This window comes from Alexandromys fortis, unplaced genomic scaffold, assembly GCF_014885135.2.
Source record: "Alexandromys fortis isolate MF-2015 unplaced genomic scaffold, M_Fortis_MF-2015_v1.1 scaffold_3, whole genome shotgun sequence".
Taxonomy (NCBI): Eukaryota; Metazoa; Chordata; class Mammalia; order Rodentia; family Cricetidae; genus Alexandromys; species Alexandromys fortis.
The window spans coordinates 18,679,889-18,693,323 of NW_026067909.1; the positions used below are offsets into that span (position 1 = coordinate 18,679,889).

The 13,435-nt window shown below is 46.7% G+C and overlaps 1 protein-coding gene across 1 annotated transcript in view; it reads right to left on the bottom strand.

Moving 5' to 3' along the window:
- Window positions 1–1,104: 1,104 nt before the first annotated feature.
- The window catches only part of Incenp (inner centromere protein), a 29,346-nt gene continuing 17,015 nt past the window's right edge, over window positions 1,105–13,435 (bottom strand). The window contains exons 11-18 of the mRNA XM_050137531.1: window positions 9,874–9,983; window positions 9,681–9,801; window positions 9,206–9,325; window positions 8,262–8,446; window positions 7,008–7,086; window positions 6,744–6,848; window positions 5,453–5,603; window positions 1,105–4,215 (exon numbers count right to left, since the gene is read on the bottom strand). Coding sequence (XP_049993488.1) covers window positions 4,001–4,215; window positions 5,453–5,603; window positions 6,744–6,848; window positions 7,008–7,086; window positions 8,262–8,446; window positions 9,206–9,325; window positions 9,681–9,801; window positions 9,874–9,983 — 1,086 coding nt within the window. The 3' untranslated portion in view covers window positions 1,105–4,000. The remainder of the gene's footprint in view (window positions 4,216–5,452; window positions 5,604–6,743; window positions 6,849–7,007; window positions 7,087–8,261; window positions 8,447–9,205; window positions 9,326–9,680; window positions 9,802–9,873; window positions 9,984–13,435) is intronic.

The window sequence follows — 13,435 nt, forward strand, 5'->3', positions numbered from 1 at the left end:
GATCTCTGTGAGTTCAAGACCAGCCTGGTCTACAAGAGCTAGTTCCAGGACAGGCTCCAAAACCACAGAGAAACCCTGTCTCAAAAAAAAAAAAAGAAAAAAGAAAATGCTATTGTGCCCACCCCCATCTCCACAAGGGGAACAAACAAGACACTTGTGTTCACTGGGAGTCAATGCAACTTTCCTTTTTCTTGGAATTAGCATATTGCTGCCCTCATAGATGCAAGGCAGTAGGGCTATAGCTTCATTTTTCTAGAAAAATATGTAATGCCACTCAGGTTACCCACACTTTGTTCTCCTTGTGAAAGATTAGCTACAAAGTCAGTTTCTTTCATGGGTTACTTAGGTGTTCGATTTGTTAAGTGAACGGAGACAATCTGTATGCCCAAGAAATTTGTCATTTACTCAACTGATTCTATAAGTTGTCCAGACAGTCTCTTTGCTCTGCTTTTGGTGTTATTTTATTTGGAGACAAAAATCTCACCATGTAGCCCAGGCTTCAGTCTGAAGCCCCTTCTGCCTCAGCCTCCTGAGTGCTGGGACGACTGGCACACACCTGGTGTTTATGATCGCTTTAATCCTATTAAAAGTGTCCTGATGCCATCTTTCTAAGAAGGGAACCTGTGCCTTTGCCTTCAGAGTCTCCATAGAGGCTTACAGATTTCCTTAAACCTCTCAAAAATCACAAGCTTTTGCTTTAATTTTTTCTTTCTACTATCACTGATTTCTGCTCTACCTGCGCTGTCACTTTTAATGCATCTTTGTCTAGCTGCTTTTATTTATTTTATGTGTATGGGTGTTCTGCCTGCATGTATATCTGTGCTGAGCACACTGGGTACAGTGCCCATGGAGACCAGAAGAGGGAATCTAATCCCTGGAACTGCAATTAAGGTTATAAGCCACCATGTAGGTGCTAGGAATCAAACCCAGGACCTCTGGATAGTCAGCACTCTTGACCACTAAGTGAACTTTCCAGCCCCTTTTCTAATTTCTTAAAGTGGCAATTGAGGCCGTGTAGATCTTTCTTCACCCCTAACATGAAGAAATAGTGCCATTAATTTCCCTAAGTATTGCTGTAGTTATATCACAAAAACAAGACAAACACGCAAAAGGCAGTTGTATTTCTATATACCAACAATGAACAAGTATAAACCAAAATCAGAAAAGCAGTAACATTTACAGTAACTCCACAAAAATAAATATTTAACAGAAAATGTACAGGATGTATATGCTGAGACCACAAAACGCTGATGAAAGAAACCAAGGGTGTAAAGATAAGCTGTTCACAGAAAACAAATATCGTGAGCGTGCCAAGCTCCCCTCCAATTGCCTATATATTCAATGAGATCCTAGTCAAAACTGAGAAGTTTTATACATATAGGCTGATTCTAAAGTTTACAGGAAAACGTAAAATAAAAGTCAAAATTAATTCAGAAAAGGAAATGCAAAGCTGGAAGACTTAAAGCACTAGATTAAGACATACTACAAGTTCTGGTCCTCGGGGAGCCTGAGCAGAGTCTGCACACGGGCCCATGGCACTGTGCTCCCCCGATAAAGATGCAGAGAAATGCAGTGGAAAATGAGTCTCTTCAGTGAATGGTGCTACAATTTATCCAACAGCATGTGCTCAAATACAAAGGCAGACACCCATAGTTTAACAAGTTAACTGGAGATGATTGTAAATCCTTATGCACTGTCAACCATGAAATATTTTAGGAAACACAGAAGGAAATCTTTCAATTTCTTAGACATGACTTAAAAAAGGCACAACCCATAGTCCCCAGATTAGAAACGATGCTCTGTGAAAGGCGGGCTGCAGTTGAAACAGCACAAAACATATCGACAAAGACTGCAATCCTACAATGTAAGTATCGTAAACTCCACAGTAAAAATTCCTACTTCAAAACTGTAGGCCCATATTTCTTTTTTTTATATATATAATATTTATTTATTTATACAATATTCTGTCTGTGTATATGTCTGCAGGCCAGAAGAGGGCACCAGACCTCATTACAGATGGTTGTGAGCCACCATATGGTTGCCGGGAATTGAACTCAGGACCTTTTTGGAAGAGCATGCAATGCTCTTAACCACTGAGCCATCTCTCCAGCCCCTGTAGGCCCATATTTCTATATGGTATGGCAGCCAGGCTCTGAAGCCATAGGCCCCACCTGAGGATGGTCAGGTAGCCCTGCAGACAGGCCATGGCAACCTAACAAAACGTTAGGATGTTGTTGCTCCTTTTTTGTAATTTGGAGGATGCCTGATAGAAATGTTGATTTAAGCCTACGTGATAGCTAGCATACAGAGCAAATAGGCAAATGTGGACGTGACAAAAAGCCATTCACCTGGTTACCTAGGAGACAGAATGCTGGTGTATTTCCCACTCAAGTTTATGTTTTGGTATAAAAGCTGCTTGGAGAATAAACGAGAAAAATTCTTCAGCATGTAAACTCAGGACTTCATAAGGGACAACCAAAAACCTCCCTCCTGATAAAACCATGTAAGTTGTATCTTTATTTCCGCACCTCCACACCAGTCCAGAGAGATAGTTTATGTTGGGGTCTGGTCGAAAGAAATAATTGAGGGTCCAGGCTAACACTGGGCACCAACACAAAATGAACAAAGGACTTGAACAGACTTGTTGCCAATAAAAGATATCCAGGTGGTAAATAAGAATCTGAAATGATATTCACCATCAGCCAGCAAATTAAAACCACGGTGAAATATCTCCATATAGTCGTTAGGGTGGCTAAAGAAATACAGACAAGACCAATGCTGGCAAACATTCGGCGTAATTGTCTTCCTGTTGATTTCCTAAGTGCTGAATAAATGTGCTGACAAGTGAATTTGACCTTGTGGTTTAGAGACCCGTCCTGCAGTTTACTCAGCTGTTACCAGTGTGAATCCGCAGAATAAACTGTACTGTGTGCACCATACTTTTAATGAACAAACCGTAAATGAACTCTGCAGGGGAAGATCTTCTAGACCAGGACTACTGTGTTCACTGTTTCCCACTGTATAAAGCACTACTGCCTTTGTATTTAGTCTTTATTTTCACCTAAAGCAATTGGCAAAGGTCTTCTGAACAGTTTTCTACAAGCTTGTCAGCATCTCAGACCGCATAATTTAACTGCCCTTAGCGTGGAGCAGCTGGAGGTAATGGGAAAACACATGGGCCTTCCTACAGGCATGTTCAAGGCAACTGTGGGTTGATTTGGTCTGTCTGCCTGCTCCACGTGGCTGACCCCAGTTCTAGGGAAACTGATAAGTTAGGAGCTATCAAGACTAGGGCCACCTGCACTCAGCTAAGCACTTACTTAGTGGCTGATGGTTTTGTGGTGAAATCTGCCCCTGCTTGTAAGCACAGGTCCTAGGGTCATCTTGAAGGGCAGTCCTTCCCTGATCAAATCCCAGTGGACTTTCTCAAGTCCTTCCACTCCCCATGTTGCAAGCTTGGCAGAGCCAGAGGAGTGGTCAGGCTGAGAGCATAAGACTAAATAAGAGAAGCTGTGTCACAGGCCAGGGCTTTCTCAGGGAATAGGCTCCATTTACAAACGGGAAGCATGCTCAACTGCCCTATGACAACATGCTGACATGCTTCCCAGGGGTTGTCTGGCATCAGTGACCTTGAGGCACTGCAGATGAAGGCCCAAGAATTACTGCTGCAGACTAACACCCCACTGAAGCCCCTAGTCATCTTCACAATAGCCACAGCAGCTTCAAGGTGTATACTTTATTAAATTACCTCACAAACACTAAAAACTACGTCAACTGAATTTTAACAATCTATTTACAGAGTACTGCCTACAGACCAATCAGTGCTGAATCTGGTTCTTCCCCACTCACCCGTCAAGCCCATTCTCCACAGGGTTGGGAACACCTGACAAGCAGAGGAGCGATGGCATGAACAGACAGAAGAGCACCATCCCAACACAGAAACAGACAGACAGACAGACATGCTTAGGCCCAGTACTGCCAGGAGGGCTGAGGATTTGCCTCATGGCTTCTTCAGGCTATAGGCCAGGCTGCTTGCGACCCTGGTGGCTTTCAGGGGTGGCGAGTTCCAAGCAGCAGAGCTAGTGCGCTTGTGGTAGCGGGGTTTGCTCTTCTTAAAGATGTCCTCCAAGTCCAGTGGGAGAATGATTCCGAAGAGCTCTGGAAGGTTCGGGGGATGGTAGTACTGGTGGATGATGGCCTGGCTGAGCTGGGTGCCTGAGGAAACCAGAGGCCTGGATCACTGCCTGATGTTCCCTGGGAGCGTCCCTGATCCCTGCACCTACCTACAGAGTCCAGCCACCCTGTCCATACCAGCATGCTCTGACCCTACTCTACCTGCTCCTCTGGAGACCTCCTCCTACCCATCCCCTTCCAACACCAGTTATGCTCTTATCTCCAAACAAAGCACACTGGGAGTAGGCTTGGGCAATAGTTTATTCTCCCCATTTTGTAGGTGGAGACTTGCCCAAGGCACATGGCAGAAGAATGGCAGAGCTAAGTGGGAAGACAAGCCTGTCTCCAGATATGAAGTCTTCTTGCCTGGCTACTCTCACCAACCTCACAGACCCTAAGGAAGAACACAGGCTGAAGCAGCAGAGCTGCAGGAGTCACAGCCCTGCCAACCAGGCTGAGGAGGACCCTTGAGGATGATGAGGGAACTCACTCAGGGCTTGCTCCACACCAGGTCCCATTCCTGCATTATTTCACCCTCAATAATCATCTCAGTTGGGTCTTAATACTATGCCCTCTTCACTGATACAGAACCTAAGTAATCCAAAAACAACTACAATCAGGCAACTTTTGGTCTTACTGGCCCCTGCTTGAATGGCTTGGAAAAGTAAGATTCTAGTGACTATGGAGTTCAAACAAGGTCAGAGTAATGAAAGTAATAAAAGTGCTGACCCACTGTGGGATTTGAGGACCCTTATTCTGAGGTCAGTACCCTGTGCTAACCTCCAGTTCACCAGTCCTAAAAGCACCCTAGCAGGGTCTCACATCCAGGCCAGAGACAGTATCACACCCCTATATAAATCTAAGACCTTGAGACTCAGGAGAAATCCTGCTCTAGTACATACCCCTTCTCGTGACCATTTCTTAGTCTTAGCATTCCAACCAAACCCTGCTACACCCTCAGTACTATGCTCACCCATGGGTGCTTACTGGGGTCCAAGCCTCAAAAGCCCTGCTGGGCCAGACTCTGACAAGGGGACTCAAGTCTACGTCACATAGCTATAATCATCAAGAAAGAGTAAAGAACTCAACTCCTTCATCCTATATCCTCAGATGAGCCTTCAGTCAGAGTATTCCTCCTACTCCTAGGTGCATGCTCAAAGCCCAACACAAGCCTCTCAGGTCAATGCCAGAAGCCACTAGCAGCTAAGCCACCACTTCCACACGCCACAAAGACAGGAAGGCGGCCCAAGCCTCTTCAGGAGCTGAGAGATCTGCTCACCTTTGGCCCAGGAAGGGATGGGCTTCCGGGGATGAGCCTCATCATCCGTGGAGTCATCACTATTTAGGTCCATTCCATAGTTATCTGTGCTGATCTTGGGGTGGGATTTGGGTCCCTGTGGAGTCATTTGATATGAGGTACAAACAGGAGACTGGAGGAAAAAAAAATCAGCATGGCCATTACTCCCCTCTGCTGCATTCCCGGAGGATGAGGACACTAGTCATCTCCACCTACTTCTCAACATCATCATTTGAACAAGCCAAGCAACACACATCACTTTGCACCATGCCCAATTTTCTTCACTTGCCTGCCCGCTCAGAGATACAAGACACACCATGACTTCAGCTTGCCCTCCATTCCTTTAACTAAATTCTACATCTTGACTTTGTGGCAGTGATAATCTATTTTCTAAACAATTTAAATACTCATTCATCAACAGGAGCTTGTCAAATCCCAGTATGATTAACTGGGACATAGCCATCAAAAGAAAGAAATTTATATGTAAGACAGATGTCTAGGGTAGGTATGATAGTGCACTTGGAAGACAGAGACAGCAGATCTCAGAGCTACATACATAGCAAGGCTCTGTCTCAAGCAAGGCCTTGTTGTTGTTGTTGTTTTTAAAATAACAGTCTAGCCGGCAGTGGTAGCACACGCCTTTAATCCCAGTGAGTTCAAGGCCAGACTGGTCTATAAGAGCAGGTTCCAGGACAGGCACCAAATCTACGCAGAGAAACCCTGCCTCGAAAAACCAAAAATTCTAGTTTTATAATATCAAAAACCTATGCATTATGAAAAACAGCAGAAACAGAAGTAAGGTATAGGCCGACATGCCTGTAATACCTGGAACTGAGAGGTTAGAGATTAACATCTGTGAAAGGATTACAAATTTGAGGCCAGGCCAGGTGGTGGTGGCTCACACTTTTAATCCTAGCAGTCAGAAGGCAGAGTCAGGCAGATCTCTGTGAGTTCGAGGCCAGCTTGGTCTACAGAGGAGTTCCAGGAAAGGCCCCAAAGCTACAGAGAAACCCTGCCTCAAAAAACAAAATAACAAAAAAAAAAAAAAAAAAAAAAAAAAAAAANAAAAAAAAAAAAAAAAAAAAAAAAAAAAAACTTAAGGCCAGTCTGGGTTACAGAGACAGACCCTGCCACCAAAAAAAAAAAAAAAGGAGAGAAAAAAAAAAAAAGACTAGTAAGTGACTTGTCCTTTCTTCAGGCGCTAACACAGCCTGAGCTCATAAGCAAACGGAGAATGGGGTAGAGCACCTCCCAGTGCAGGCACAGGCCTCACCTGCACATCCACAGTCACGTTCAGGGCCTTGCTGGCTGCCGCCTCCTTGGCTTTCTTTGCCTGCTCTTCCTTCAGTCGTTGCTCAGCCAGGCGCTGCTGTTCTTCCTGGGACCCAGCCAACAACAAGGTGCGTGTGACTCCCCTCTCCTCTTGCCACACTGTCACCCCATGTGACAAGGCAGGCCTGCCAAGTCTGCCTGAAGAGTCTAGCGTAGGCTTCCCAATTCTCTCACCCACAGGGAGCCCCACACTCCAGCACCCTACCTTCTTCTTCTTCTCCTCCAGTTCCCTCTGAAGTCGTTCCTTCTGTAGCCGCAGGGCTTTCTCTCTCTCCTGCATCTCCCTGAAAACCACCAAGAATCTGTCAGGGCAGTCATGGGACCCCAGCCCTGTTCCGGAAGCTAGGCTTGATGGCCATGCCTTTAGAGAAGGGAACACTAGAAATGGACACCAGCTTAGAGCCAGCAGCTAGACTCTCTCTCTAAAGGCAGGATTCTGAGCCTGACTTGAGTCTAAAACATGCAGCCCCACTCTTGCAGGCAGGTGCAGACCCTGAGCCTGACCCTTCCTTTTAACCAATAGTGACACCCTTCCTCCAGACTTGTCACAACAACCACATGGGACAACAGAGCACTCGGCTCCACCCACAGCAGGGAGGGGTTGGTGTCACCTCCACACTCACGAGTTGACCTCAAACAAGTCATTGAGCCTCCCTCTCAAACCAGTTTCCTCCATAAAGCTGGTAGTTTCTATGCCGTAAAAGCTTCATGTAAGGATTAAATAAGAAAACCTGCAGAGCATGCAGCTCAGAGATACCAACCACAACACCCCGTCACCCCTCAAACCTAATAGGGCCCTCACCAACCATTCCATTCCAGCCCCTTATCTCTGAGCAGGGATGCTTTTGTGTCATCTATATGTCCCTTATACTGCCATGAGCTTCCAGCCCTCCAGCTGAGGTTCTCACTTCTTCATAAAGCCTATACCCACCACAAAGACAGCGTCTCAGGAGTTGAGGAGGAGAGGAAACAGTTGCTTAGCCTGTGGATCTACACACACGTGGACACAATCATAATAAATGCCAAGGAGGAGAACACCTGACTGGGTTACCACCACCACAGGGAAGCACAGGGGCCAGAGCTGAAGATGCTCCATGTCCTGTACTTCACTACAAACTTCCCTCCTGCCTATGATGCCTGTGGCAGCTCTAGAGAGAAGCACTAGTCTGTCCTGAGAGTCTTCCACCCTACTGTATCTACTGAGAAAGACACCAAAGGAGTTAGCACATTTGGTGGGAGCAGAATAAAAGAAGGTGTGACCCCTAGCTGTTGCCCCTTGAATCGTCCACAGCTGGCATACACCCTATTTGGTGGTCCACCAGCTATAGGCATTTGGTTTTGAAGCCAGGGGCAAGCCTGCCAACCTTCAAGAGAAGATGAGAACCGCCAAGAAGCCATGGCCCTGCTGCCTCTCACCCCTCACATGGGATGGTAGTAAATGGCCAGTGGGCGGCCTCACCTCTTGGCCTGAAGACACTCCTGCTCCCTCTTGCGTTCCTGCTCCCTCCGCCGCTCTTGCTCCGCCAGCTGCCGCTCCTGCTCACGCTGCTCCGCCAGCCGCCTGGCTTCAGCTGCCTTGCGCTGCTCCTGCTCCTCTTCCCTCTTCCGCTGTAGCATCTCTTGATGCCGCCGCTCCTCTTCCTCCTGAGTTGGCAATGCATTGAAGTGCAGGACACTCAAACCAGGCTTGGGCCCACAGCCAGGGCTCCTAAGGCACTAGCCACTACCATGACAGCAGCTAGGACTGAGTCACCAGACTCCTTGACAAATGAACTTTTGAAGTCATGGCCAGACTGAAAGGCATCTGGCAGCTGCTGCAGCACAACTAACAAGCACGAGTGGAGCCTGGGACCCCACAGTCAGTTTCCCATCTGTAAAACAGGAAAAGCACAACACCTGCCCCTCACTTAAGAAGTGTCTATCACAGCATAAATAAACCATACAGATTAGAACTAGAACTTCCCAATGATGGACATTTGTTCCCTAAAGTAGTAAGACTGCCAGTTCCCAGGAAGAGCCAGACCCTACTCTTCCAAGGCTAAGGCCCAAGGATAGAGGGTAAATGCCACCGCTTGCAGGACATTCAGCATATTCCAGGCATGTAGTACTTCATATACATTAGTGAAGTTTCCTCTCAACTACAACCATATCAGCAAGATTGCTGCTACTTGAGTAACCTGCTAAGAAATAGCAATTGTGAGGTGAGGCCTGATATCAGATGCATGTATTTAATCCCCAAACTTTGGTGTCGAGAAAAAGTGTCTAGAAAAAGTCACCACCACCCAGTCCTCAAGTCAGCAGGTAGTCCAGCATGATCTACTCTACAGGATGGGTATATCCAGTCAGTGTTCATGGCATGTCAGCATCAGAATCTGTCTTCCCTGGCCCCACCTGTAATCGCACCTGTTGGAGCCACCTGAGCCTGCGTGCCTCCTCCTCCTGCTTCCGGCGTGCCTCTACTTCCTCCATCTTCTTGGCAGCTGCCTTCTTCTTGGCCTTCTCTGCCAACCGCTCCTCCTTAGCCTGCAGAATCCACTCACATTGCTCTCTGGAGCAGCCCCTCACTCAGAATACAGAGTGGGACTCGGGGCTCTGTGATAAGCACCCCAGTTCTACTACAAATCCTGCTTGCTGCTCAAGCCCAGGGAAAAGGCACAAGAAGTCATACCTGCCCAAGACTGCCCACTCACAAAGAGATGCTGGAAAACTTAGGTCAGACTTCCAGCATTTAACTTGCCTCAGAGACTCCAGAGCCCATGTGACAGAAAGCAGGGGTACACAGGTCACCCAGTGGATGACTTGGGGAGGAGTCTAGTCCCATCCTTCAGTGCTTGGGCCCCAGCAGGCATCACCCACCTGCCCATCAGCCCAGACTCACCCTCTCTGTCTTCTCATCAATCTGAGCAAACTTCTGTTCAATCTGCTTCTTCTTTTCCTCCTTCATCTGCTCCACCCGCTCACGGGCCTGCAGCACCTTGCGGAGGCGCTCTTCACGCTTCCTGTGGGCACAGCACAGTTAAGGAGAGCTTGCCTAGGCTGGGGCAAGCTGGGCTGGAAGTGGGGACACTTACAGCTTCAGCTCCTCCAGTCGCCGTCGCTTTTCCTCCTCCACCTTCTGTCTGCGGAGCTGCTCAGCCTCCTCCTTCCGCCGCAGGCTCTCCAGACGCTGGCGCTCCTTCTCCTGAGAGGGCAGGGCGGGTACTGGGACGTGAATGAGGATACCCACCAACCCTAAAGGTTGTCTGGCAGCGTGCATCAGTTCTCAGTCACACACAGCAGCAGATACTTCTCGGGAAGTGATGCCCCAGTGTACCCTGCGCCCACCCTAGGCAAGCACAGACATTCAGTTTCTCTTTTCAGGTGGACTTGAATGCCTCTCAAAAATCCAACTTGTAAGCAACACAAAAAGCAGCCCCAAATTAGATGTGTGTTGATTAGAATTATATAAACAGCTTTAAAAAAAAAAAGACTAAAGACTAAGAATGCAAAGGAAGGGAACTCACAAAGTGTCTGCAGATGTTCCATGTGGGAGGGCAGGATGAAGAAGAGTTACTTATCAGCACTGTGACTTCCAATGCATGCTAGGTGCACACATGCACCACTCTTCAAAAACACAGTGCCTTCTAGTGAGCTAGATCAAGGGTGCTATGTCTTTTTAGTTTCCAGACTTCGTGTGATATGCCTGTGTTAATAATTTTTAAAGCAACATTAAGAGCTAGCTAGCTGAAGAGATCAATGCTGGTTGTCACCTGCCAGGCACATTCAGGAAGTCATAGCCATATGCAACAGCAACGGTGGGGAGGGGCTCCAAACTCCCTGACCAAGGAGCAGACTAGTACTTTCCAGCACCCACAAGGTGGCTCACAAGCATCTCTAACTCTAGTTCCAGAGAACCTGATGCTCTTTCTGGCCTTCCTGGGTATAAAGCATGCAAGTGGTGATTGGTGCACAGACATCCATGCATATAAAATACCCACACATGTAAAACTGTGCGTGTGTGTAAGAAAAGACACTGCCTAATTTAAAAAAAAAAAAAAGCCAAATATGTGGTGTTTACAAAAAATTTATTTCAAATGCAACAATTTAGATAGGTTCACAACCTTATCTGGAAGAACAGTGTCTAACCAGCAAGGGTGGTAGCATATGACTCAACACAAATCACATGACATCGTCCAAAAATATTCCTAGTGACAAAGAACAAGAGTGTGGCTGCTGAGATTAGAGGACGAGGGGGGTGTGGGTGTGAAGGAGAGGTTAAAACTTTCTGTGGGTAACAGACATGATCTATATCCCACATTACAAACCACATTAAAATTCACAGAAACATACCTTCCTCCAAATTCCATACTGTGACTTTTTTTTATTTAAACAAAAAATATTTAAGAGAGAAATGGAAAGAAAGAGGAACACTAGGAGCTACAGAAACCAAGCTGGGTATAGAAGAGCCTGAAAAGCACTGATCTTTGGGGAATCACAAGGAAGAAATGGGTGACTGTTAGCAGGCCCCGGTTCTCCAACTACCCAGACTCAGGAAGAAAAATGGAAACCACTCTTCTCCTCCCTAGCAATTCCGTTTGCAGTTTGTGGTCAAATGCACTCTAGAATCCATCGGAGAACTAGAAGGAAGTGAGCCAAACCAGTTTTAGATTGCACACATAATAAAGCAGCCTGTGTCCTCAGCATGAATTTTTAGGAGGGCAAAAAAACCTTATTAACACCACATACCTATGTATTACTGGGCTTACATATTATTAAAATTAAGAGCTGTACAACCCACACCTGCATAGATCAGTTTCCATCTGTTAATCAAAAGTTTACTAGAGCAGAAAACCATCTACACCCTACTCCTAGCAACCAGCTCCCCTTTCTCCTGGACCCATTCGGCCTGTTCTTCCCTTGTAGTGTATCTACCCTGTACTTTCACTTTTAAATACTGGACCTCTGAGAAGGGCAGAAGCACCTGCCACCAAGACTGACAATCTTACTTTGACCCCAGAACTCCACCTGACAAAAAGATAACAGACTCAAAAAACACTATCCTCTGACTTCCTCTAACCTCCTTCCAAACATGTCCCATAGCGTGTGCTTGCATGTATACACATACATGTGTATATACACACACACACAAATAAAATAATTTTTTAAAAAACCCACATTATCTGTATGTGTGTGCATCTTCAATTCTTTAAACAGAAGCTAAGAAATAATTGGTCTGGTGTAGGAGGTCCTTCTGTTTATGTGTTGCTTTTATTGGTTAAATAAAGAAACTACCTTGGCCTTTTGATAGGGCAGAACTTAGGTAGACAGAGTAGGCAGAACTGAATGCTGGGAGGAAGAAAGCAGAGTCAGAGAACCGCCATAGAGCAGACAAGCTGAATCTTTCCTGGTAAGCCATGACATCATGGTGATATACAGATTATTAAAAATGGGTTAAATCAAGATGTGAGAGTTAGCCAATAAGAGGCTAAAGCTAATGGCCAAGCAGTGTTTTAATTAATACAGTTTCTATGTGATTATTTCGGGGGCAAGCAAGCCAGGTGGCTGGAACCAAAAGCAGGCTCTCTCTCTTACAATACTGGTCTAGACAGCAACCATCAGACACAGGGAACAGGACTGTGGGCTGCCCCTAAAGCTCTTGTTCACAGCAAGTGACCAAGCCCAGCTTGGCCCAGCTGAGGTGTCTAGAAAAAGAACAGCTTCTTTGGTCATGTTTCCAGGTACCACTGACAACAGCTACACTGTAACCTGCATAGCTGAACCCAGTCTCAGTTTATAGCTACCAATTTTACTCTATCACATAGCCCATCAGGGCTACTGCTCAGGTCTATGACCAATAAATCTCAGTGGCTCTGTGAACCAGAGACATGTCTGTTCTTTTTTCCGATCCTCAGGCCCCAGTGCTGGGGATGAGGAAGAAGATGGCTGTGAGAAGCACTTTTAGCTGTGGCCTGGAGAAACACTGTAGGTCACACCCCACCCTTGTTCTCCCTGTAGCAGGGTAAGGGCTGAGGGAAATCTCTACAGTGGGAAGACACAGAGTCCCAGAACAGTTGAATCCCACTGGTGACTCCAGTGCCCTCACATGCACATCTGTCTTCCTAACACTCCCACTTGCCATGTTAGCGCTTCCATGGGGACTGTCAGCTACACAGTGACATGGACATAGTTAAGAACTAGGTGTAGCTCTGTTAAGGGGAAGGAAAACACTTTACTTACAACAAAGCTGCACTGTGGAGAGGAAACAGAAAACACCAAGAGTTAATGCCAAGGGATGTCCTACAGGGCAGGCCACGCACCTATCTGTGGCAGTGGGTCTACTCAGGGCCCTTCACAACACTCTGCTACCTTATCCCACCCAGCTCTCCCTCCCAACAATCAAGGTGTCTTCACCTGTTCCTCCAAGTCACTCCCACCACTGGTTTGTGGACATGATGGCCAGCATTAGGTCTGCTAAGCCAATCCTCCCACTTTCCGGCTTAGGGTTCACCAAGTGGTTGAGCCTCTGAGTTACAGTCCAGGGTCCATAAGGCCCAAACAGCACCATAGTATTGAGGCAACCCCTGGCCACAGAGGCCTTAACTGCCCTGTAATCAGTGTCAGGTCTCCATATGACCAGGCCCACACACTACCTCC